The following is a 27,331-nucleotide window of genomic DNA, read 5'->3' as shown; positions in this document are numbered from 1 at the left end:
TGACCTTACTGCAATACTGTAATAATGTAATGAAGATATCACGTCCTTGCGACTAATTTTGAATAATTTTGTCAAACATAGTAATTCCTAGTTCAAGTTTCCCACAAATAATTGCCTATTGAACATTAATGTATGCTAAATTATTCAATCAATGAGCAATGACATTTAGACCAGTTTAGATGAATTCCAATCGTTTTAGATTGTGGTTATTAGTTTGAACCTGCAAATTTATGGTTTCACAGCAAGATATTACCTTCTAGCAAAAAAACTGTGTTTAAAAAAATGAACTAAAGAAAGAAATGATAATGATCAGAAAGCAAATTGTATGTACGTATGTATGCATGTGTGTAATATATATATATATATATATATATATATATACACACACACACACACAGTATATACACACACACACACACACACACACACACACACACACACACAAATTTGGCCTTGGCCACTTGATTAAACCAAAACTGCTGAGAGCAGCAAAGTACGGCCTTGGCCCAAGAGTGTACAAACTGGTAGTCTGCTCAAAAAAAAAAAAGATTAACTCTGACCTTAAAGATGTTTTTGTCTACTCGAATCGTAAGAATGAATGCCTTTAAAATCAGTATGCTTCCTCTGTTTCATCGTCATTCTGCATCCAAACTCCTGATGTATGTTCTGACTCTTTTACATGCAACTGTTTGATTAAATCTACTGAAATCTGGATCATTTCTCAAGTAACAGACACTCGGTTTCAGTCCAGTCATTCACCTTGTTGGAAAGAACGTATTAAAAGAGCATTTAATGGGTTTTTTTCCACAATATATATTGCAAACAAACATATGTACTCACATTAATATCTCTCCACTTTACTGTTATGTGCATTTAAGCCACAACTTAAGAGCCTCTTAGCACAAAGAGCTTTGTTCTCATCAGTCTTTACAGTCTCTTGTTCCCAAGAGTTTGGAGTTGACACACATTCGGATTTCTCTTTTTTTTCCCTGTTTTCTGTTGATGGAAGTGAGAGAAAGTGCACGGCAAAGCGCACAGGGCCTACTGATGAATTACAGACAGTACATCTGCTGATTCCTGGAGAAGCTCAGAATGAAAACCTGCAGTTGAGTCTGATAACTGCAGTTCAGTTTCATTTTACGAGTTTCTGCCCGGGCAGTTTGGATGCAGAGCCGCCTGCTCTCAACTGGTCTTAAACCTGCAGCCGTTTCATAAACAAGTGACCAGTGCAAGGATAAAGTCACTTGTTGTTAACCCACTGCCAAATAATCAGAACGTTTTCGTCTAATTGCTCACACTTTGATTTCTAGTCACTTGGCTGTGCTCAACATCCATAATCGGTTAGATTTACTAAAAATTAATAAAAATGATCTGCTCGAGGCATAATTCGTTTCAACTGCTTCACTATTTTAAATTATTGGTTCCATTCAAACAGGAAGGTGAAAGTTAATTATAATACTTAATTAGGTACTGTGCTGCGATTATTAATCCTATACAGACGTGATACACCTTGAAAATAAATTGTACTAACCAAATAACTGTTTATTCAGTTTTGTCTCTACAATTCGCAGATATCGGATGTCAAAATATTTGTGATGGCTACTGAATGAAGGAGTTAACTCTGTCAATGGCTTATCTTTATCTAATAAAATAAATGCCCAGAGGAGCTGTGAAAGCAATGATCACAGCATGTTGTAGAAACTGAACAGATTTCGGTAGACTCTGTCTTACAGCCTAAATAAACCCCACCAACTATCAAAAACTATATCCATAATTGTTTCCACCTTCCTTAAAGCAGCACAATGTAACTTTCAGCTTTTGTCTAGTTTGGCGGCTCCTTTGGACAAAAGCGGTAATGCTTTACCAGAAAGAACACTACGTTTCCCATGAGCACCAGCGCGTACTGCCGGAAAATTCGTGTCCCCGTCACGTGCATTTGTTTTGATAATGAATGGGAGCAGACAGGACGGACTTTCAAAACTACTTTTCTGTTGTCAGCGGTCGTTTGCAAGATGGATAGTGAAGAGTTCATGTATCTATTGTTGGCTAAACAATATAATATGACGATGTTGAAAATCCCTAAGTTCAACTTGGTTTTATTAGTGAAGTCACCCCCGCCCCCCTTTCCTGTTTCAGCGAGATAATGCGCCCCAAACTACAAACTCATACGCTAGTCCAACATACTTACTGACAAAATAAAAAAATACTTTATAACCTGTGAATAACTGAATGCCCATTCCTTATATTTTGCACATCAGCCCTGCACAATTTTACAGTTCTCAGGAAAAATACTAGAACCCAAGACGAATCCCCTGTATGTGAAAACATTCTAGTTTTGATTCTTATTGAACATAGAACTCTACATTTACATTTGTAACAATTCTGTCTCTCTTGTCGGACATCCCTCCGTCTTTCAGCTCACGCCAGCGAGTGAACGCCGGGCCAATGTTTATTCTTGTCCGGGCATTTAGCTTGTTACTCTCCCGCTTTCTTTTTTTCGCCTCCTCCGATAAAACTTTTATTTTCTTCGTTTTTTTCGCTGCTTCGGCCATGATACCAGCTTCTGCTGAGCTCTGCGCTCCACGCCCCGCCCAGCTTTCGTCTCGACTACGAATCGGGAAGGAGGGGGAAGTGACGTATGCCGTAAAGCAGTCAAAGCCATAAAAATGTGTAGTTTTTTAGTGTGGAAGAGTTCCTACCATCCACCTCAAAGTTACATAGTGCCAGTGAAGGTGATACAGACCCCTCAGACCATGACAGAGGTGTCATTAAACCTGTTGGAAGTTGATGTACCATCACAATGACTCTGGAAATATTAGATTAAGGTGGAAAAGTTACATAGTGCTGCTTTAAAGTAAACATAGTACTTGACTGTTATCTAAAATTATAAACTCTTTAAAATTACACTTGGTCCGTTGATCCTAAGGCATTCATTTTAGCGTAGTAGAGCCATGGATGAAAGCTATTTTACAGCCATCTGTGCATCTTCATCAGAGAAACCCCCGCCTTCGTAAATGTCGTGATGCATTAAGTGATGACATGCGATACATGATAAGATCTGACAATGCAAAACCGCTTATGCTACAATATCTGGCAGTGATTGCCTAGATGAATATCAGTAGAAATGTTATCCAATCTAAATGTATGATAATGTAATTTTTATTACAGAGAATCATCAACTTTAATGGAATAAATGTTACCAGGCATCATCGCTAACTTCAAGACACATGACCTAATGTTACTCCGCGTGTCCCGTTTTACCTTCATGTTCTTCTCTGCTTCCTCTAAACTCTGCTTCCTCAACCTCACGCGCCCCTCTCTCTTCCTCCTCCTCCGCCGGCTGCTGCACGCCAGAACACAGAGCTGCTGAGGCTGTTTGGGAAAATGTGCATCTTTTTTGCACATTTAACAGCTTCAGGATGGAATTTTTTTTGTTTTTGTCCCCCCGCTGCTCATACCGTCACTGACTCGCTCTGAGCGGCAGCTGCCATTGGGCACAGAGGACAAGAGAGGGAGGGGTGGGGCTACGGAGATAAAACGATGACAGCTTACGTTGGTACTGAAATCCATTTTGGCATTGTAAAATAAAACTTACTGAAAAAAATATTTGCATTTGTAAATTGTCCAGTGCATTTGTGAACATTGAGACTGTTTTAGCTCCATAATCCTGCAGCTGATAAATGTGCAACCTCACACTTCATCACGCAGCCTTCGGCGATATGCAAATTATATGCAGATTATTTGAAAGTAGGGCACATGGCGGGTCCCGCCCCCTCAAACATGCCCCTCCGCGCAAAAACAGTGACAGCTCTTTGAAACTGAAAGGTCTGGCATTGAAAAAAAAACTGAGAACGTAAAAAAAAGGATCTGCGTTACTTTTTAAAAAGTGAATGTTATTTTCACTTCATTGTTTTTATTTTTCAATTTCAGTTAAACTTTTTTCAATTTCAATTCTTTTTTTCAGTATCAAAAAAATATTAATAAAAAAAAATATAATAAAATAAATAAATAAAAAATAATAAAATAATAATAATAAATAAAAATAAAAATAAAATTCAGTTGAAGTTTCATTTTACAATGCCAAAATTAAGCTGTCATCATTTTAGGGGCTAACACAGAAGAAGATGTGAATGTGTCGGTCTATTGTCATCTAAAAAATATGAACCAATGGGTCTCTGCTCCTTGAGCTGTTGTCTGATTCCAGTCATATAAACCCAAGGTGAGTCAGCAAGTCAGATTACCCATCCAACCCAGTCTGCTTGTTGCAAATATGACTGAATATATGACACAGGCTGTGTTTTCATTTGCATATAGAGCGGGTCATTGGAAACACATTTGAAAGGTATGAACACGGTGAACTTAATATCCAATATTAATGTTAATGTTTGATTCAAGTCAGATTTTTTGGCGATTTACTTCATTATTATTTTACAAAATAAAGCAAATTAACATTTCAATAGTCAAAACAAAAGGTACAAAGGTACTAAACAAAGGTACTGCCAACAAAACATTGTCTGTAGCTCCCAATGAGACTTTTGTATGTACCAGCAGTTATTTTCACTCTATTTCACTCTCTCACTCACTCACTCGGGCAATATGTTTTACTCCAGCATGCCTTAAAAAAAAACTTAACTGCACTCATGTATCTATCTTCTATCAACCAGTGATCATTTGATCTTGCCGTGATCATTTGATCATTTGATCTTGCAGCCACATCCTGAAGGGGAAGGCTACAGTCCCATGGTCTGTCGACTTTGCAATAATAAATAATATTTGAAACTGTAGTTATGAAGTTGTTCAAAGTTTGTCTTAAAACCTTTGCAGCCTTTTTTATACATTTTATACTGTATTTTGTGGACCAATAGGTGCAATAGAGGCGCAATATCAATGAACGGGTCTATGTTCATACATAAGGCGCACGGGTTATAAGGCCATGCATTAAATGTTTTAAATCATTTGTCTTCCACAAATCCACGAATAAAAAGTGGAGGGGGTAAATGTCGTACTATGTCCTGTTCTCTGAACACCTGAAGTTAGTGTGAGGTTGGAACAATTTGATTATAACTGGATTATGATTTAGATTTGAAAACTGGATTTCTGCTAAAAACCTAATGTTGGCTTGACGTCTAATTACAGTAAGGTAACACTGACTAGATGTTGGATGACGGCTGCTTGCCAGCGCTACATAATTAGTCTAATGTTGTCTGACATTGCAACTTGTACCAACCAAAGTCGCACTAAAACATTTTGACAGATTTTTGAGCCCAGTGTACCACATACAACTGGTTCTAGGTCAGTAAGCACAACAACATTCATACAAAAGGCGCACTTGATTATAGGGGGCACTGCTGAATTTTGAGGGAAAAAAAGGGATATTGCGTAAAATACGTTTTATATATATAAACATGTATATATATAAAAACATTATTGTTCCCTTTTCATTGACAGAAAGGCTGAAAAATATTGAAATTGAAAAATTATTCAAAATATCAAAGATGCCAACGACTTAATGTTAAACAATCAAATTGAAACATGACTATAATAAATTATTTATGATCATTTATAGGGAGTATCAACAACTACGTGCTGATTGCATGAAAAAACTGCCTTTGATTGTCCATGTCTGTATATTTAGAGGACGGGACTGTTACCCTGTGTTTAAAAAAGATAGCAATAAATGCTATTAAGTATACAAAAAATGGTTCTGCTGGTTTTCTTACTTTAGAAAAAAGAATCTGCCTTTTCAAAATAATAAATCTTATACTAAATGATGACATCAAGTACATTTGTTTCTGTTGAGACAAAGTTTAGATCCTAAACATGGGTTTCTACGATGTTAGGAAGCCATTTATGACAGCACTGCTGTTACCGTGAATATCGGCTGTCTGAGGCTCTTTATTGTGGACTTGATCTCTAACATTCACCAGCAAATCAATAAAAGATTAACATGAAAACATAACATGAAAAACCACTGGCAAGTTTTCGATTCACATTATAAAAAAAAGGGAAAAATCCCAAATCAAAAATGTATCCTCCTTCAGGTGCCGCTCGGTTCAGTGTCTTAGTGAATAATGCTATGACATCTTTTCTCTTTCTTTGAGTGTGCATTGAAAACTTGCCAGAGGGGACATGTGTTTTTTTTTTTTTCCAATTACAGTAGATACTGCCAGAGCTCCTGAGGCAAGACTATTCTCCCTAAAACTTGTGTCTCACCTTGTTTAGTGAACCCGGTGAGACCAGAGAGCAGCTGAATCATAAGAGAAGCAGGGAGGCCAGTGTTCAACCAGCCAGAACTGCCTCAGCAGAAAAACTCTACCAGTCTTGAGAAATGTATCCTATGTTGCACTTTCACAGCTTAACTGAATAATACAACACAGACAGCACCAACACCTTTAGCACCTGGTCTTTACCTGTGTTGATCTTGGAGGTAATGCGCGACAGATCAATGCGACGAAGAGGCCGTATGGGTGTAGATCTCCTTGGGGTGCTGGTTTTGTGTTTTTCCAATGGTTTGCTTATCTTAGACAATGGAGCAAAAATTCCTGGAAAAAGAAAAAAAAACAAAAAAAAACATAAATTGTACACAATTCAGAAAAACAGACTTCTTAAAGGAGCAGTGAGCTCTTTAATAACGACAGCATGTTTGATGGCCCTGTCCCAATACTCCCCCTACCCCTCGTTTTCTTCACTACTCCTAAATTTTGCGCGTTCCCATGAGGGTAGTGGTGTCACAATTCCTCTTTTCACCTAGGGGGAGTGGAGAAAATGAGGGCTAGTGGCTATGAATTGTCCCTACGGAGATTTGCGATCTTCACTCGCTGACCTAGGGACAAAAAATTTCCCAGAATGCTTTTCGTCGTCATTTGCGGACTGAATCCAAAAAAAAATACATGGCGGACATTTCTTATTTTTTAGTGAATAAAATCAATATTTTGAGTTAGTTTCTGCATAAAAATTAGTTTTGATTACATTTCTAGCGAGAAATATATATTTTACTTTCATAATATTCACTTAGTGAATTTACATAATCACTTTTTTGCCCGTTTTTTGCAAACTCGCCAGAATAAAGGCTGATTTATGGTTCCGCGTTACACCAATGCAGAGCCTAAGGCGTAGGTTACGCGGCGCCGTATGCCGTACCCTACGCCCTACTCTACGCCGTACCCTTGCTCTGCGTCGGAGCAAATTTCTTAACAGGCGTAGCTACAACTGTTAGATTTAATCTATTAAACCAACATTTATCTTCCTAAATTATTTATTTCAGCCAGCGGTAATTCTCCACAGAGCTGCAGGTTTCTCCCCGGGAAGACGGCGCAGGTTGACCTGGTGATCAATAACGCCTGATATCCAGGCGTTATTTGGATAAACTGAGCCCAGGTTGGGGATCTTAACGGTTACTTTTACGCCTGAAAAAATATTCAAACTTAATAAAGTGGCATATTAACAGCGCTACAGCTGAAATTAAAACAGCTTTTAGCTCTCAGCTTCCTGATTAGGAGTAGGGATGAAAACGAGGGGTAGGGGGAGTATTGGGACAGACCCCTGGGAAGATTTCAAGTGCCCTAAAATCTGTCCCTTCTTTTTTAGGGGTAGTGAAGAAAAGAAGGGCGAGTGAAAGAAAGTAGGGCTAGTGAAGAAAAGTAGGGGGTGTATTGGGATTGGGCCGATGTCATACCATGTTTGATTTGACAGGTGAAGTACTGAACGCCCGCCACCGAGCCGTCGTTCTTTCCCTCGGGTTTGTCCAGCTCCACTCCTGCCCAGAGGCCTCCAGAGAACTCTGTGTTGCCACAGAACCTCAAGGTGCCGACCTGCAAACATACATTTATGTACCACAAACAGAAGAAATTATTAAGTGGGGAGAAGGAGAACTGAACTCAAAGCAATCGAATCTTCTTGGCAGGGATTATGTCAGGGGTAAAGCCTTAAGAAAAAAACATTTTGACACATTCCACTAGAAACAACCAAAGTGACAGCAGGAGCATGTATCAGACTTCCTTAAGTCATTGGCTCTGATGCTGCTGCCCCAACAGACGACTGCAGATGTGACTGAACTCCACAACAGATTTATGGAAGAAATTTTACCTTTTGCTGCAAACGCTGAAGCTTCCTTAAAATATAAAGTCTGCAATGTCCTTTCTCATTAACAGTGATGTATCTCCAGTCCGGTCTGTTGTTCAGGTGAACACTGAGGTATTTAGGTATTTATACTCCTCCACCACCTTCACTTCTTCTCCCATGAAGAAAAAACTATTTGATTTAATCCTGGCTCTCACTCAATAAAGCTCAAATTACTCATTTTCTTGCTTAAATTCCAGAAGGGACAATTGTTCCCACACCATGTGCCACAAAACGCTCCACCACTTCTCTGTACTGAGTCTCTTGTCCATCACTGATACACCCCACAACTGCAGAACCATCTGAGTATTCCTGCAGATGACAAGACTCCGGCTTGTACTGGAAGTGTGAGGTGTACAGCATGAAGAGGAGTGGTGAGAGTACAGTCCCCTGTGGTGCTCCTGTGCTGCTGACCGCCTGCACAGACACGCAACCATTCAGTCTCACAAACCGTGGCCAGTTTGTCAGGTAGTAATCCAGGTGGATGGGTCCTCCACATGTGTCTGCTGGGGTTTCCTTATGTAGTAATGCAGGCTGGATGGTGTCAAATGCTCTGGAGCAGGGGTCGGCAACCCAAAATGTTGAAAGAGCCATATTGGACCAAAAACACAAAAAACAAATATGTCTGGAGCCGCAAAAAATGAAAAGTCTTGTATAAGCATGCTACATGTATCTATATTAATTATAACTGGGGAAAGATTTTTTTTTTTAATTATGCACTTCGAGAAAAAAGTCTAAATGTCGAGAAAAAAGTAGAAATTTCGAGAAAAAAGTCAAAATGTCAAGATTAATGTTGAAGTACAATCTTGAAACAAAAGTCGAAATGTTGAGAAAAAAGTCAAAGTTTCGAGAAAAAAGTCAAAATGTCGAGAAAAGTCAAAATTTCGAGAAAAAAGTCGAAATATCGAGATTAAAAAGGAAAGGAAAAAGGAAGAAAAAAAGGGAAAAAAGGAAAAAAGAAAAAGGAAAAAAAGAAAAGACAAGAAAGAAAAAAAAGAAAAAAAGAAAAAAAGGAAAAAATAGAAGAAAAAAAAGAAGAAAAAAAGAAAAAAAAGAAGAAAAAAAGAAAAAAAAAGGTCAAACATTTTTGAAAAAGCTCCAGGAAGCCACTAGGGCGGCGCTAAAGAGCTGCATGCGGCTCTGGAGCCGCGGGTTGCCGACCCCTGCTCTGGAGAAATCAAAGAACGTGATGCTCACAGTGCTGCCTGCTTTGTCCAGATGACTGAGGGTTAGATGAAGCAGGTGTGCGATGGCATCTTCAACTCCAACCCCACAGGGAGAAGCGAACTACAGTGGATCCGGGAAGGTGCTTGTTTGCTTATTAACGTTGGCCATTAAAAGTCTGTCCAGGAGTTTCATGGTGTGAGATGTTTGGGCTACAGGTTGATAGTCATTAGGAGAAAATTGAGATCTTTTTGGTACTGGAACAAGGCAGGATGCCTCCCGCAGGACTGGAACCTTCTCCTGGCTCCGACTGAGGTTAGAGATGTGCTGCAGAATCCCACATAGCTGATCTGAACAAGCTGTCGGGACTCCGGATGTGACAGGAGACACCGATGGAGCAGCAGCAAGATCCATGACTGAGGTGGAAGATGAGACACCTGAGCTGTGACAGGGAAGCTGTTGGACAAGGGAGGATGGGATGTCTTGGGCCGGGGAAGGAGGGTGGTGAGCTCGTTTCTGAACCCGACCTGTTGTTAATGAAGAATGAAGAATGTGTTCAGGTCACCAGCTCTGTCCAGACTTCCATTTATCTCAGGGGTCGGCAACCCGCGGCTCTAGAGCCGCATGTGGCTCTTTAGCGCCGCCCTGGTGGCTCCTGGAGCTTTTTCAAAAATGTTTGACCTTTTATTTCCTTTTTTTCCTCTTTTTTTCCCTTTTCTCTTTTTTTCTTCTTCTTTTTTCCCCTCTTTTTTTCTTCCTTTTCCTTTTTGAATCTCGAAATTTCTACTTTTTTCTCAACATTTAAACTTTTTTCTTAACATTTCGACTTTTTTCTTGAGATTATACTTCAACATTAATCTCGACATTTCGACTTTTTTCTAAACATTTTGACTTTTTTCTCGACATTTCGACTTTTTTCTCGACATTTCGACTTTTTTCTCAACATTTCGACTTTTTTCTTAACATTTCGACTTTTTTCTTGAGATTGTACTTCAACATTAATCTCGACATTTCGACTTTTTTCTTAACATTTCGACTTTTTTCTCAACATTTTGACTTTTTTCTCGACATTTTGACTTTTTTCTTAACATTTCGATTTTTTTCTCAACATTTTGACTTTTTTTCAACAATTCGACTTTTTTCTCGCCATTTGCCTTCATTCTAAGGCTTATACAAGACTTAATTTTTTTCGGCTCCAGACATATTAGTTTTTTGGTGTTTTTGGTCCAATCTGGTCTCCCTTCTGCTTGGAGCCGGTGATCTTCTTCATCCCTGACATCACATCCCACATTATTCTGCTAGAGCCCGTTCTCCAGGTTCCCCCTGTACACCTCCTGGCTGTCTCTGGTCTCAACCTTCAGTTGTTTTTGTTCTGACCTTAATAATTCTCCACCTCCGTCCCTGAAGGCTCCTTTTTTCTGGCTGAGGAGCTCTTTCAGGTCACCGGTGATTCAGGGTCTATTATTAGGGAAACACCTCTCTGTGCTGGTGGGGATGATGTCGTCCACACATACATCCATCCACTCACACAGTAATGGTATTGATATCATCTCCATGTGGCTGACAGAGGGCACGCCCGTCCGTAGCTCAAAACACCCCCGCAGAGTTTCTTCATATTCACCTCCTTACGGCCCTTTTGGTCACAGGTTTCCTCTGGATGATGGGTTTGTAAGTGGAGGAGAGGGAGAGCAGATTATGTCCCGTCTTGCTGAGAGCGGGTCATACAGAGGAGATGTGTGCATCTCTGACATTTAAAAACAAATCCAACACTTGAACACTTGAAAAACTGTTGAAACGCTGGAACTATGGCAGAGAAAGAGATGTGGTTGAGATCCCCAGTGATGGCTAGGAATACGCTGGGTTGTTGTGTCTGTAGCTTAGCAACGTCACACGCAGCCTCTTCCCAAACTAATGGCAGGATGTAGACTGCCACTACTACAACACTGGTGAACTCTCTCAGTAAATAATGAGGATGGAAACATACACTTAACAGTTCAACTGTTACTACTCATACGTCCTGAATAACACTACTGTTGGCGACAAGCACTGCGATTCCACCGCTCTTACTTTTTCCGCTCCTCTTCAACTCTGTGTGCCCGTATCTTCTAAAAGCCGGGCGGAGAGACGCTCAAATCAGGGATGTACCGTATTGGCCTGAATATAAGACGGTGTTTTTTGCATTGAAATAAGACTGAAAAGTGGGCGTCGTCTTACATTCGGGGTCTAGACGTTATACCCATTCACAACACTAGATGGCGCCAGATATCTTTAAAGCGAATGCTGAATTTAACTCCCCAGGCCAAAGCGAACCCCTGTCACGAAGAAGAAAAATAAAAAATAGTATAAGAAGGAAAAGAGAAGAAAATAAGAGAAGAGATAACAGAAAGTGGAGAAACTTAGCGACAATCTGGAGAAAAGTGCGTGGAAGTTCGGCAGGTAAACCGGCAGCTGAGGAGAAGTTATGATGCAAACTTCCAGATAATGATTTCAATGAGGCAAAATAACATACTTTTTCTCTCGAATATATTGTTATATATTATCATTTGTTTCAGATGTACTGTAATTATTTTCTGTATAAAAATTGAATTTGGTGTTCAAAAAGTCTTTCTTCAAACTTGAGTCTTGAAAAAAAGGGGGTCGTCTTATAATCGGGGTCGTCTTATATTCGGGACAATACGGTACTCCTGCAGCCATGTATCAGTGAAACACGTGGTGCTGCATTGGAGAAACTCTAAAATTGTTGTTGTCGGTGTTCAAGCTCATCCCCCTTTTCGTAAGAGACCAGACATTGACGATGATCACGTTTGGAAGCGCTGGTTTAAACTTTTTCCTGCTCCACCTCCACAATGTCTCCTCTTCAACTCGTGGGGGATTTGGGGTCTCAGTTCGGCTATAATGTCAACTGCTTGATATCTCAATCAGCTGCTCCCTCTTGCAAACAATCCCTTCAGCTAGAAGCAGACACATCCTCTACCTTTAAGATTAGTTGGGTTTTTTTAATTTCTCATTGATAAAAACTGTAATTTGGGGCTGGTTCTCATGACTTTGAGACATTCTTTTAGACGTGCTGCTACAGGCCCAGACAGCCAGGGACCTACCGCGAGGCACTGACCATATCTCTCGAATCTGCTCTCCTTTTATTTGAGCTCAATTTTATTATTACTGGCACAAATAAGAGAGTGTTGTAATGGGTGGGTGGCTCCTTGTTGGGCGGTTCTCATGCTCAATGCCCGTCTCCACTTCCCCCCGCTTTCGTCGGGGTGGCCCCGTCTCTCTGGGCGGGGGCCGTGGGCCTGGAGGGTGTGGGTACGGTGGCCGAGACCCGCCATTGCTGAAAATTAAATAAACGCTGCAAATAAAAACAAACGCCCCTGCAAATAAAATAAACGCTGCAAATGAAAAACAAACACCGCTGCAAATAAAAAAAAAAAAACGACGCAAATAAAAAAGCCACAACGGAAGTGAATTACCGGGGACTAGTTTTGCTGATGCACCGGTGTTTTTATGTGAGAGGAGAAGAAGAAGAGGACGTAAGTGAAAAGGAAGAAATAAGAAGAGCGAGGAATAAGAAGAACAACGAACGAGGAAATAAGTGAAAAGGTTAGTGTTCAACGTCGCTACGTGTAATTTTTAATGTGCAACACCGGTGCATCGGCAAAAATAGTCCCCGGTAATTCATTTCCGTTGTGGCTTTTTTATGTGCATCGTTTTTTTATTTTATTTGCAGCGGGATTTCTTTATATTTGCAGCGTTTCTTTTATTTGCAGCGGCGTTTCTTTTTGTTTGCAGCGTTACTTTTATTTCCAGCAATGGCGGGTCTCGGCCACCATATGTGGGCCTCCTGGCCGCATGATCGGCCCATGTTGGGTGGATGGTGCTCGGCTGGGTCCTGGCTGCCTCCTCCCGTGGTCATGGGTCCTAGTCCTGATTCAGTTTTAGAGACCTGGAATGGTTGCTGTTTGTGTCTCTGCCTGTAGCCATTTCTGTTTGTTTGTTTTCTCTCTTGCAGATTCCAAAGGCTTGTGTGTCTGTTGTGTGTTTTCCTGTGTTTCTCTCATTTCAGACTTGCAGCACATGCACAAACTTATAGGTTTCTGGCTTGTTGTTGCTAAAAAACAAAAAAAAAACTAAAGAGAGTGTGGTAATATTCTGCTAATGAGTGTCTGGATGTTAGTTTACTTGCTTTGTTAGGGTTACATGCACTGGTATCACATCTGGCATCAACATGAGTGGACAGCTCCAAGTACTGTATAACTGTGAAAGCATCTAGTGAGGATTAAGATCAAATAGCTCAGACAACATCTGCAAACAGTCGTTCTTTCAGCAGCGTGAGCGCTATGTTTTCAACCGTTTGAAGGCACGTCAATACAGCCGACATGCCTCCAGGTAATGAAAGTAAAAAAAAAAAAAAAAAAAACACACATTTGGCAGTCTTGCACCAAGATGAATAACAACTGAGAATACTTTTAGCAGTTACAAGTACAAATAAAGCACATGAGAGAAGGTGACTGTGGAATTGATTCGTTTAATCCTGAACTGGGTCCAATCACTTGTGTGTATGGATTTGTTCAGGTGTGGGGAGGGTGTGATTTGCTGGGGATTTATCCCCTCTGCTTTTGGCGGTGCCTGATCCCGGGGGGGGGGATCCCTTTTGCCCCTGGAACCGAGCTTTCTGACACCGGGCAGCACTTTTCACTCCAGAATACCTTGATAGTCTTGAGATTTCATTGTCCCCTGAACAGATTGAAGACACTCTGTGCCAGACGTAGAGAAGCATTCCCTTAACATAACTGAGCTCCCTCCATGTTTTATAGTAGCAACAATATTCTTTCCATTTAATGCTTTATTTTTGCATCAGTGAACAGAGCTGATGTGACTTGCCAAAAAGCTCCAGTACTGTTTTATCTATCTGAAAAAAGGCCTTCCCTCGGAGGCTTTGCAGCTTGTCAATATGCATTTTGACAAATTCCAGTGCGGTTCCTCCAAAATGATTTGTGGAGTCCTCCCCAGATGTCTTCCATCAAGTCCATATTGGTTCAAACAGGGACAGATGGTGTAATTTGACCATGATGTATCTTGGCCTTGGAGCTCGCTTTAAATCATTTTGAAAGTTCTTCCGGTCTCTTTTGTTACCATTTGTATTATCCATTTCTTCAATTTGTCATCAATTTTCCTCTTGCCGCCACAGCCAGGGAGGCTGGCTACGGTGCCCTGGACCCTGTTGCCTCGTGTCTGGAGTCTGGAGTTCTCTCTGATCTCCTTAGACAACTCCCTCCCTTACGTTCTCCAGTCCATGTTCAGTGTGGTGAAGACCGTCAAAAACATATCAAAATCCAAAAATTGTATTGTATTGCATTGCACTGCAAAACATAAATGACCAATTCTAACTTTAATAATTATTTCTGGCATTATCATGATATATTGTTTCATATTACTATATTAAGTTATGAAATCTCATGGGATGTTAAACAATAGTATTATATTGTTATATATAATAGTATGGTGATATAATTTGGTTATATGTTATAATATTTTATAAAAATTATGTTACATTAGGATATTACTATATTTATTATGCTATATTTATATGATATCATGCTACACAACTCTATATGATAATTATTTATTTGTTTACTCTCGAATTAATATTCTCAATTTATGTATCTATTTTTATCTTATTTACACTCAAACACGGCACGCACACACACACACACACACACATACTGATGTTGTCTTTTGTCGTTGTTTGCACTGTATGTTAATAAATAAATAAATTAATTAATTAATTAATAAAAAAAAAAAATCCAAAAATTGTTTGTATCACATCAGCTGAATTTTCTATAAAGCAACATTTATGTTTTTCTCAGCTGAATGAACTGGCAGCCACAGCAAACTTTGATTGACGGGTGGGCATGTTCCCGTCAGACTCCTAACGGGCCCGGGGGTCGAACCAGGAACTTCTAGCAGTGAGTTAACAGTGCTATTATTTATGATAATATTTGTATTTGTGACAAATATTCAATTTATTAAATTAACTTTCATAATATTTATATTCATGACCAAACATTTACAATTATACAGGACTGTCTCAGAAAATCTAAATAAAAGAAAAAACTGCCCACACCAATATATATATACTGGACAGAAAATTTGAATATTGTGATAAAGTCCTTTATTTTCTGTAATGCAAAAATGTAATACATTCTTGATTCATTACAAATCAACTGAAATATTGCAAGCCTTTTATTATTTTAATATTGCTGATAATGGCTTACAGCTTAAGAAAACTCAAATATCCTATCTCAAAAAATTAGAATATTCTGGGAATCTTAATCTTAAACTGTAAGCCATAATCTACAATATTAAAATAATAAAAGGCTTACAATATTTCAGTTGATTTGTAATGAATCCAGAATGTATGACATTTTTGTTTTTTTAATTGCATTACAGAAAATAAAGAACTTTATCACAATATTCTAATTTTCTGAGACAGTCCTGTAAAACTATTTACGTTGATTGTATCTTTATTTATTACATCTATAAGAATATTTACATTTATAAAAATATTCACATCCATGGCATATTTATAACAATATTGATATCCATAACAAAAATATTGATGTATATCTATAACATCCATGATAATTGTGTTAGTATGTTTTTATCATCACAAGACTTTAGCTGCTTTTCAGAACTTAACACATCTAGCATTTTCCTTGCACGAAGAAAGCCATTTAAAAAAATGCATGTTTCCCTGCATCATCACACCTCATTCTCATTAATGGCCCTCATTAGTTTGCCATCAAGGTCTGCTCAACTCTGATGTTGACACAGCCACTTGTATCACGGGGTGCTGACGAAGCATCTAAAACATGCAGGACGGTGTGCATCGAGGACCAGGGTTGGGAAACAGCGCTCTAGAACATGTTAAAATGGCCATTTTCCCTCGCCCTCTCCATAGCTCCTCTGAGGACAGCTGGAGTGCCACAGACAGCTGTTTCAATTTCCTCATGGCACAATACGCTGTGTTCAGTATCAGTGTGGAACCTCATCATTATTATTGTTTGGTTTTATCAAACATCATCCCTGAGCCCCTGAGCAAAAATGTTGGGTCAGCACAGTGATGAAAAACATTATTTTCCTTTAAAGGGGACCTATTATGAAATAACGTTTTCTCTTGCTTTAACATATATAAAGTGGTCTCCCCTCAGCCTGCCAACTCAGAGAAGGAGGAAAGCAACCAAATTCTGCAGTGTCTGTACAGCCGCCCGGATGAGCCGTCCAGTCTGATGTGACTTCTACGAGCCGTTCAGATTCTGCTCCCGTAGTTACGTAACCAAAATGCAATGTAGCGGTGTATCGCGTCATTCAGGCAGCCAATCAGCACAGAGCCTCATTATCATAGCCACGCCCACTCAGAATCCCACATAGATAATGAGGTTAGAGAATGGGATGATAAAGACATGGTTTAGAGGCTGAATTTCTAATTTATTACCGTATTGTCCCGAATAAGACGACCCCGATTATAAGACGACCCCTTCTTTTTCAAGACTCAAGTTTGAAGAAAGACTTTTTGAACACCAAATTCAATTTTTATACAGAAAATAATTACAGTACATCTGAAACAAATGATTATAACAATATATTCGAGAGAAAAAGCATGTTATTTTGCCTCATTCAAATCATCATCTTGAAGTTTGCATAATAACTTCTCCTCAGCTGCTGGTTTACCTGCCGAACTTCCACCCACTTTTCTCCAAATTGTTGCTACATTTCTCCACTTTCTGTTATCTCTTCTCTTTTCTTTCTTATACTATTTTTTATTTTTCTTCTTCGTGACAGGGGTTCGCTTTGGCCTGGGGAGTTAAGTTCACCATTCGCTTTAAAGATATCTGGCGCCATCTAGAGTTGTGAATGGGTATGATGTCTAGACCCCGAATGTAAGACGACCCCCACTTTTTCAGTCTTATTTCAATGCAAAAAACACCGTCTTATATTCAGACCAATACGGTAAGCAAAAACAATCAAAAGCTTGTTTTTAAAGACATTCAAGGTTTAAAATAGGTATGAGATGCCATAATAGGTCCCCTTTAAAAACAACATGAAACTCACCTTCTGTCCAGCTATCACGACACAATCCCCCAGTCGGAGTCCCATGGAGGCGAGTTGTATCTTGGCTTTCTCTGAGAGAGCAGGGACGGCCTGGGCCTGCAGGCTGAGGGGCAGAGGGGAGCTGGGTCTGGGTAACGCCGTTCTCAGTAACGTCCGGAGCTCCTTGGCCACGGCAGCTGCATCTGCCATGTCCATGGGCATGTCCAGGGGGTCGGGCACCACGTCTGCTGGGCACTGACCTTTCTCATTCTGTAAGAGGACACGGTGTTCATTATTAATACTGTAACAACTGAGATATACACAGACATTTAGATGCAGAGTAGAAACTTTGGTACATGAGAAATCTTTTCTTAACCCTTGTACCGTCTTCGGGTCAAAATGACTTAATTATCCTGTTCCTTCTTTCCTCCTGCTCTCTCCTTCCTTCTTCCCTTCCTCTTTTCTACCTTCCTTCCTCCTTTCCTTGTTTCCCTCCCTCCCTCCCTCCCTCCCTTCCTTCCTTCCTTCCTTCCTTCCTTCCTTCCTCCCTTCCTTCCTTCCTTCCTTCCTTCCCTCTCCTTCCTTCCTTCCTTCCTTCTTTCATCCCCTTCCTTCCTTCCTTCCTTCCTTCCTTCTTTTCTCAGTTCCTTCCTTCCTTCTTTTTTCCCTTCCTTCTTTCCTCCTGCTCTCTCTTCCCTTCTCACTTCCTCTTTTCTCCCTTCCTCCCTCCCTTCCTTCATTCCTTCCTTCCTCCTGCTCTCTCCTTCCTTCCTTCCTTCCTTCCTTCCTTCCTTCCTTCCTTCCTTCCTTCCTTCCTTCCTTCCTTCCTTCCTTCCTTCCTTCCTTCCTTCCTTCCTTCCTTCCTTATTTTCTCCGTTTCTTCCTTCCTTCTTTTTTCCCTTACTTCTTTCCTCCTGCTCTCTCCTTCCTTCATCCCCTTCCTTCTTTCATCCCCTTCCTTCCTTCCTTCCTCCTGCTCTCTCCTTCCTTCCTTCCTTCCTTCCTTCCTTATTTCATCCCCTTCCTTCCTTCCTTCCTTATTTTTCTCCGTTTCTTCCTTCCTTCTTTTTTCCCTTCCTTCTTTCCTCCTGCTCTCTCCTTCCTCTTTTCTTCCTTCCTTCCTTCCTTCCTTCCTTCCTTCCTTCCTTCCTTCCTTCCTTCCTTCCTTCCTTCCTTCCTTCCTTCCTTCCTTCCTTCCTTCCTTCCTTCCTTCCTTCCTTCCTTCCTTCCTTCCTTCCTTCCTTCCTTCCTTCCTTCCTTCCTTCCTTCCTTCCGCACAAGGGTTAAACATTAAGTTTGAGGTTCAGTTCCATTTCCATTTGAGCGAGAGCATTAGCATCCAGAAAACCAGGATATGTCTGCCATCACAAAATGTGTGTGAGGTTAAAAGCATCTCAATCAATGCGGCACTTAGCCAGACTTCAAACTTTAAAAAACAATCCATCAGAGAAACTTGAAAAGTACATAATTATAATAAAATATGGTCTTCAAGTGTCAATGCATTGACTATAAACAAAGGTTTAAAGCCTCTTAGCATAAGAAGGACGGATATGTGAAAGCATAAGACCTGTCAATTCAAAATACGACAACTGAGCTTATACTTAATTTATTCCTTTTTCTAACTGCCCAAACACTGAAGTTTTGTCGTTGTTTTAAATCTGTATTAGTACTTGAGAAAAGAAGAACTAATAAGAACAGGTAAGGTTAAGAGAACAGGGGTCTCTGGTTTACGCAGAGATTCCTACATCTCCGTCTCTCCTGCTAACTTGAATCTGAGTAGAAGAAAAACTTTCCACTGCTCCAATTCAAGCCATTTTGTGACTACTCACTGTAGGTCCCGAGATAAATATGCCATGTAATAGCTTTCAAGAATGACCTAAAGGCAACTCTGGTGTCATGCTTAACAAAACACAGCCAGCTGCAATCGCCACCATTTTTCAAACACAAATGGCATGATTTCAAGAGCGTTCGGGCGTATTAAAAGTCAGGGAGTGCTAAATACGAAGACTTTTCCACATGCCCTTTTCCAAGCTTGGGATATGCAGTTATAATTAAAACCTGACATTCACTTAAATCCATCATCTCCACCTGCTTTAATCATACTCAGGGTGACAGGGCTCTGCTGGGGCCTTTTACAGCTGCCAATAGGCAAACATCATTTAAATATAGTTTTAAATGATCACTAAGAAGAGAGTTAAGAGAGTTAGTAGCTAAAGGATGTGCCCTTTTATTTCCTTAGATGTATAGTAGAAACTTTGGTATTCCTACATGAGAAATATTTTCTTAACCCTTGTACTGTCTTCAGGTCAAAATGACCTAATTCTCCTGTTCCTTCTTTCCTCCTGCTCTCTCCTTCCTTCTCTCTCCTTCCTTCTTCTCTTCCTCTTTTCTCCTTTCCTTCCTTGTTTTCTCCCTTCCTTCCTTCCTTCCTTCCTCCCTTCCTCCCTTCCTTCCTTCCTTCCTTCCTCCTCTCTCCTCCCTTCTTCTCTTCCTCTTTTCTCCCTTCCTTCCTTATTTTTTCCCTTCTTTCCTTCTTTCTTCTTACTCTCTCCTTCCTTCTTCCCTTCCTCTTTTCTTCCTTCCTTCCTTCCTTCCTTCCTTCCTTCCTTCCTTCCTTCCTTCCTTCCTCCCTGCCTTCCTCCCTTCCTTCCTTCCTTCCTTCTTTTCTCCCTCCATTCCTTCCTTCTTTCCTCCTGCTCTCTCCTTCCTTCTCCCTTCCTCTTTTCTCCCTTCCTTCCTTCCTTCCTTCCTTCCTTCCTTCCTTCCTTCCTTCCTTCCTTCCTTCCTTCCTTCCTTCCTTCCTTCCTTCCTTCCTTCCTTCCTTCCTTCCTTCCTTCCTTCCTTCCTTCCTTCCTTCCTTCCTTCCTCCCTGCCTTCCTCCCTTCCTTCCTTCCTTCCTTCTTTTCTCCCTCCATTCCTTCCTTCTTTCCTCCTGCTCTCTCCTTCCTTCTCCCTTCCTCTTTTCTCCCTTCCTTCCTTCCTTCCTTCCTTCCTTCCTTCCTTCCTTCCTTCCTTCCTTCCTTCCTTCCTTCCTTCCTTCCTTCCTTCCTTCCTTCCTTCCTTCCTTCCTTCCTTCCTTCCTTCCTTCCTCCCTGCCTTCCTCCCTTCCTTCCTTCCTTCCTTCTTTTCTCCCTCCATTCCTTCCTTCTTTCCTCCTGCTCTCTCCTTCCTTCTCCCTTCCTCTTTTCTCCCTTCCTTCCTTCCTTCCTTCCTTCCTTCCTTCCTTCCTTCCTTCCTTCCTTCCTTCCTTCCTTCCTTCCTTCCTTCCTTCCTTCCTTCCTTCCTTCCTTCCTTCCTTCCTTCCTTCCTTCCTCCCTGCCTTCCTTCCTTCCTTCCTTCCTTCCTTCCTTCCTTCCTCCCTGCCTTCCTCCCTTCCTTCCTTCCTTCCTTCTTTTCTCCCTCCATTCCTTCCTTCTTTCCTCCTGCTCTCTCCTTCCTTCTCCCTTCCTCTTTTCTCCCTTCCTTCCTTGTTTTCTTCCTTCCTTCCTTCCTTCCTTCCTTCCTTTTTCCTTTCCTTCCTTCTTTCTTCCTGCTCTCTCCTTCCTTCTTTCCTTCCTTGTTTTCTCCCTTCCTTCCTTCCTTCCTTCCTTCCTTCCTTCCTTCCTTCCTTCCTTCCTTCCTTCCTTCCTTCCTTCCTTCCATCCTTCCTTCCTTCCTTCCTTCCTTCCTTCCTTCCTTCCTTCCTTCCTCCTGCTCTCTCCTTCCTTCTCCCTTCCTCTTTTCTCCCTTCCTTCCTTCCTTATTTCCCTCCTTATTCAACTGACCTATCGGAAAGACCCGCCCCCTCGAGCCGCTGAGGATCACTCGCACAGGGACAGAAGCAATAAAATCTGATTAATGGTATACCTTTAGTCGATTGATAAAACCTACAGAAAAGAACAGGACGGCCAGAAAATGGCACTCCCTCAGTAGAAAAACCTCCAAATGCAAAGCTTATACAACTCCAGTCCCGTTGATACTAAACACAATCTAAGTACGTGCCAACTTTTCCATTAAAACACTAATAAGAATAAAGAGCCTTTTGGACTCATTTTTGAGAAAGGAAATGATTGGATTACGGTGTACAGTGGTTTAGTGACCTCCAGTGGAAAATGAGTGCACACAAACAGGTAAACATGCTATCAAAACAGAAATATAATCACAACAGACATGCAGGTTTTTGCTTGAATGGATAAATTATAATTGAATGGCACAGACCTCTCGATGTCACATAACAATCTAATGGCACTTTTGTTTATACAACAATTCAAAGCTTTCAGTAAACTCATTACACAAGTTTTCTTGGAGAGAAGCCGTGAAGAAAAGGACAACGCTAGTGCTCAGATGTTCACAAGGTAGTTTTCTGAAATATGTGTCTGAGCTCTACAGGACTGTCTAAGAAAGTTAGAATATTGTGATAAAGTTCTTAATTTTCTGTTATGCAATTAAAAAAAACAAAAATTTCATACATTCTGGATTCATTACAAATCAACTAAAATATTGCAAGCCTTTTATTATTTTAATATTGCTGATTATGGCTTACAGTTTAAGATTAAGATTCCCAGAATATTCTAATTTTTTGAGATAGGATATTTGAGTTTTCTTAAGCTGTAAGCCATGATCAGCAATATTAAAATAATAAAAGGCTTGCAATATTTCAGTTGATTTTTAATGAATCCAGAATGTATGATATTTTTGTTTTTGTAATTGCATTAAAGAAAATCACAATATTCTAATTTTCTGAGACAGTCCTGTATATTCTAAACACCTTCCTTTCTAGCAAAGTCAGAAACTAAACAATGAGAAAATTAATAAAAACATTACACAGCCTGGCACAATTAAAACAACTTAAATCCGACCTCTCTGGCACAGGTCTCCTTGGAACTCTGACTTTAATCTAATTTTCAGTCATCAGATAATATTTGGTCAATTTCCTTGAAATAGGCTTCCTTTTTAGTTCTATGACAAAAAAAATAAAAGGTATCCGTTCTCATGGGCAACTGCTGTTGGAGGTTATTATGTTCTTCTGAAGTAAAGATAAGTTAATTGAGCCTACAGTTTAGCTGCCCAGACTAAGAGCTTCGGTTTCACAGGGGATTCAAAGCCAGCTGCTGTTAGGAATTTATTTTTTAGTGCATTTAATTTGTTACATTTGTGTTTGATATCAACTTTTTTAACAGGATATCTTGCATAAATAGGATATTTTAATGTAATCTGAGAATTACTATACACTAATTTTATTCAAAGACTTTGTTCAGTGCATTTATCAATGTCACTGAATTTTACTGAATACATAGATCACACATTGGTTAATTGATGCAATATCAATAAACATAGAAACTGCGAGGAAGAGCGTCTCTTGTGCTTGAAGTGAAAATCAGCTGAAGTAGTAAAGTAGTTTGTTTGCAGAAGCTCCTTATCGTCCCATCAAAACACCGGCTGCATCCAAGTGCAGATAAATACAGCCTGATACTCACAGTGGAGACGCTGAGTGGGTAAAGTCAATAGCATTCATGATGACTCAGTTACTTTACAGTAAGTAATCTACAGAATCCTGCAGTCATAACAGAAAAACCTCCACTCCAATACTCCCTTCATGACTTTTGCCAATAACTTCACTTCATTTAGAGCTAAGAATGAGCTTGGATCATGTTTTTTAAGTGTTTTATTTTTCTATTTTATTATAATTACAATTCAGGTGTTGACTATATGTCTCTTTTGTTTTAAATTCTATTCTTCAAACATGGAAAACAAAAATATCCACAGTTGACTTATAATGTACATATTACACTATTTCACAGTATCATGTTCTGGGTATCTGGAGAGCATCTAGATCAGGGGTGTCAAATGTGCGGCCTGCGAGAAGTTTCCAACGCAAAAAAACAAAATGTTAATTTACTAAAAAAGAAGGCATAAATAATTGCCATGAATCGCAGCATATCCACTAATATATTTCTTCTACAAATCCATCGTTATTCCACAAATAGAGCAGTTTTCGAAATTTTTTTAGTTTTCTAGAATGCATTTGCCGATTTTATTTCTTTGTAGAAACAGTCTTTGACAGTCATTTAGTTTTCAGTTTCAGTTTTGAATACGAGGATAGTGACAAAGTAAAACAGTTAAAAGAGAAGTGCTGACTTTTTTGGCACACTGGCGTAAATATCCGCGCCAATTTTTTAATATAAATACACTTAATTGTACTGGAAAAATCTCTAAATCACAAAGAAACACTCTCGGATGTAATAAGAAAGATTTTGCTTTAATTAAATTTCCTATAGCGAAATATAAAAAAAACATACTTGTTTCTGTTTATCTTTGTAAAATGATATTAAAAGTATCTTACATAATTTGAAAAAGAAAATTACAAATTTCAAGAAAAGATCCTGAAGAAATATATTTTACATAATTAGAGTGTAAACAAAGTGCATATTTCCTTTAAAATTAACTAAACTGATATTGGATTAGATAACAAAAGTAAAAAAAATGAATTAGAAAAAAAAATGTTCGCACCGTTTTTGTTATTTTTAGTGTGCGGCCCGCAAGAAAAAAATTGGTCAAATGCAGCCCGCCAAGCAAAATGAGTTTGACACCCCTGATCTAGATACAACTTCTGTTGTAATCGACGCTATATAAATAGAATTGAATTGAATTATCAAAAACAATGCTGCTTGCTTGCTGAAAAATGTTTCCAGGACAAATACAAGGTAAGTTCCTTAGCATTGTTATTCATCTGATGCAACGAGATCGTAAGGAGTTTAAAACAATCAATTGTAGTCTTGCTAAATGGAGAATGTGAGTGGTGCCAGTAGAAAAGTGTAACTAAAATTACACTTTTTGAGATGGAGGGAAAAAAATTAATTAACACACTTACTCTGAAAGCAGGATTGGCTCCCTGCTCCAGGAGACTTTTGACAGCTGATGTGCACAGATTGGACGCAGCGATGTGCAGGGCTGTGCCAAAATCAAAGTCACTGCAGGTGGCATCAACCTCTGCAACAATGAGGAGTAACAGACATTTACATTTTAACTATATATGATTGCTGAGCATAATTTCCGAGTGATTACTTATATTAAAAACTCTGGCGATTAAACATTTTTTACCATAATTAACACTTAGCTGCCAAAAACAACATTTCACCCATCACACAGAGAGCCTTGATGAAATATTGCTTGTGTTTATTCTTTCTTTTGTTTTTCCAAAGCATGGAAGGGCAATGAGTTGAACGGTCGGTTGTCATGGAGATTAGCCAGGTTAACCCGGCAATTTCCTATGAATTCAAAACCTAATTTACATGCTTGACTTAATTGTTGTTTTTTTAAAACATCTCTCAATCTATCCTTCCACCTTCTTTATGGTACAATATGCCAGGCACATGATTTTTGAAGACAGAAATCCAGGGATTTTGATGGCTTATGGTTTTAACAGAATAAAGGAATCAAGATTCATTAACTCAGGCCTTAAATTTAACAGTGCTAGATAAAATGCAGAAAGACTTCAAAGAAAACTATTAAAGGCCATTAATCAAAGATAATTTCAGGAAACCCACATCCAAGAGCAGGACCCAGGTTCCTTAAGTCACTGCTACAACATCTATTAGACAAGATTGTCTTTTACCTGTTTTATATTCTAAAGTCACACTTAAAAGTAACTCCACTTCTCTGTCACTCCAAACGAAAGACTCTCGTTCCGTCTTGGAAGTAACTGGCAGTCAAGGCTGATTTATGGTTCCGCGTTACACCAACGCAGAGCCTACGGCGTAGGGTACGCGGCGACGCGCACCGTACGTAGGCTACGCCGTCGATTTAACGCAGAACCATATTATTCAGGCCAGAGACGTTCAATAAACGAGACAGCCCACTACGGTTCGGTTTCCTGTATCTGTGTCACGTGACTGCCACGCCCCTTTAGGAGACCGGAAGTAGGTCCTGAGTCTATTGAGTCCTATGGGAAAAGTGAACGTGAGCACAGATTATTACCAATTCCTTCGCCCCATAGTAACCTAAGTAAATACGGGACCCATTTGTCAAAAGCCACAAACCTTCTGAACATTCTGACACCAAAATGTCAATTTTCAGACCGACAGATTAGGAGAAAATGAACTTTGTTTGAGACCTGTCTCTGTCTGAGCAACACACTCTCGCGAGATTTGGCTCTCATCGTTTTCCCATCGGATAAAATTAAGTTTCAAACTAAAATAAAACTTGCTTGAAGTTGCTTCTTTGCTTAATAATACTGTTATTTGTATTATTTAAGTCTTTTTGGAAGAAAGTTGTACTGTATCTAGTGTTGTATGTTCCAAAACGATGTGGGGAGAGGGGCGACGACGCCCACTTAGGAGACAGGAAGTGTATACCATTTCATACCATTGGCAGTAACGGCAGAGACGTTCTATAAACCGAGACAGCCCACTAAGGTTCGAGTTGCTGTATCTGTGTCACGTGACTGCCACGCCCCTTTAGGAGACCGGAAGTAGGTCCTGAGTCTATTGAGTCCTATGGGAAAAGTGAACGTGAGCACAGATTATTACCAATTCCTTCGCCCCATAGTAACCTAAGTAAATAGGGGACCCATTTTTCAAAAGCCACAAACCTTCTGAACATTCTGACACCAAAATGGCAATTTTCAGACTGACAGATTGGGAGAAAATGAACTTTGTTTGAGACCTGTCTCTGTCTGAGCAACACACTCTCGCGAGATTTGGCTCTCATCGTTTTCCCATCGGATAAAATGAAGTTTAAAACTAAAATAAAACTTGCTTCTTTGCTTAATAATACTGTTATTTTTATTATTTAAGTCTTTTTGGAAGAAAGTTGTACTGTATCTAGTGTTATATGTTCCAAAACGATGTGGGGAGAGGGGCGACCACGCCCACTTAGGAGACAGGAAGTGTATACCATTTCATACCATTGGCAGTAACGGTAATGCGCTATCTTCTGTATAGAGTATCTTTGTTCAGGCTTCACACGTGTCATTTGTTGACGTTTTTTCCAGGATTCCGATTGACTAGCATGACTTTATCTTCTTGTTACACTGCCCCCTGCAGGTTTGGCTGCTCATAGCACCCTTAACAGCGTATTCATGCGGGTTCGTGTAAACGAGGATATTTTTCAAAACGTAGAGGGGGAAATATCCGTTTTTGTAAATACCCGGCTATGTGTAAACGTGGCCTAAAACACAAGTGAGAAGGGAGTTGTCTCTGTATCCAAGTACTCTTTTTTTATTGTTGTAATTGCAAGTTAATATTCATCTTAACAGGGGCCTTCTTCCACATCCCCCCCAAGCAGACTGGATCAACTGTTTTGCAATTCTGCATGTTGTGAACCGACAGGGACATGAGACACACAGCTTGTGTGAGTGCACGTTAGGTGGTGTTGCGTGACTCCCTCACCTCTGTTAATTGCAGCAGCAATTGCAGCATCTTTAACACTAAAGAATTTGAATATATGTTCAGAGTGGCAATCGCGTATTGCAAAACCCATTACTGGTCAGCGGAGAAAAACAGACCCATCTATAAATCTATATTCTTTGTTTATAAATGTGGTCATGGATTCATAATTCATCCACTTAAGTGATCTTTGCACACAGATTATTTGTAGTTTATGTTCTGTACTTCATGCCTAAGGAACCGTATATTATGCAGACAGATTGTTTAATGACTTCAGAGGACGGGGGGAAAGCACTGTCCAGAAAAAACAATCGCATAATAAATCTAACTTTATTCATTAAGCCTCAGTCTCAGAGAACTACTCGAATGCTTGTGTGCTGTTTAGCAGTTGTGAAGTCGACCAGGGGCTCCTATCCGTCCACCGTCTTTCTGCTGAGATGTGCTTTTGCCCAAGAACTGTGACAGACTGTCGTACCCTTCTTTCTCCATTATCACTTGCTCCTTCCATCTCCATCATCAGCTGTCTGCTGAGTAGTGATTTTTGTAAATTGGACACCATACTTGTGTGAAATGAGTAATAATCCAAAGAAGCT

The 27,331-nt window shown here is 39.8% G+C and overlaps 1 protein-coding gene across 3 annotated transcripts in view; it reads right to left on the bottom strand.

Annotated features, from left to right (window-relative positions):
- Nucleotides 1-27,331, bottom strand: part of LOC133462292 (CAP-Gly domain-containing linker protein 4-like) — a 68,495-nt gene that overhangs the window by 28,643 nt on the left and 12,521 nt on the right. For all 3 annotated transcript variants that reach the window (XM_061743460.1, XM_061743459.1, XM_061743461.1), the window contains exons 6-9: nt 24,224-24,342; nt 17,395-17,643; nt 7,676-7,811; nt 6,411-6,542 (exon numbers count right to left, since the gene is read on the bottom strand). In XM_061743460.1, coding sequence (XP_061599444.1) covers nt 6,411-6,542; nt 7,676-7,811; nt 17,395-17,643; nt 24,224-24,342 — 636 coding nt within the window. The remainder of the gene's footprint in view (nt 1-6,410; nt 6,543-7,675; nt 7,812-17,394; nt 17,644-24,223; nt 24,343-27,331) is intronic.

The sequence above is a fragment of the Cololabis saira genome, chromosome 16 (assembly GCF_033807715.1).
Source record: "Cololabis saira isolate AMF1-May2022 chromosome 16, fColSai1.1, whole genome shotgun sequence".
NCBI lineage: Eukaryota > Metazoa > Chordata > Actinopteri > Beloniformes > Belonidae > Cololabis > Cololabis saira.
Note: the sequence above shows the minus strand (reverse complement) of the source record. Positions and strands in the feature narration are given on the sequence as shown.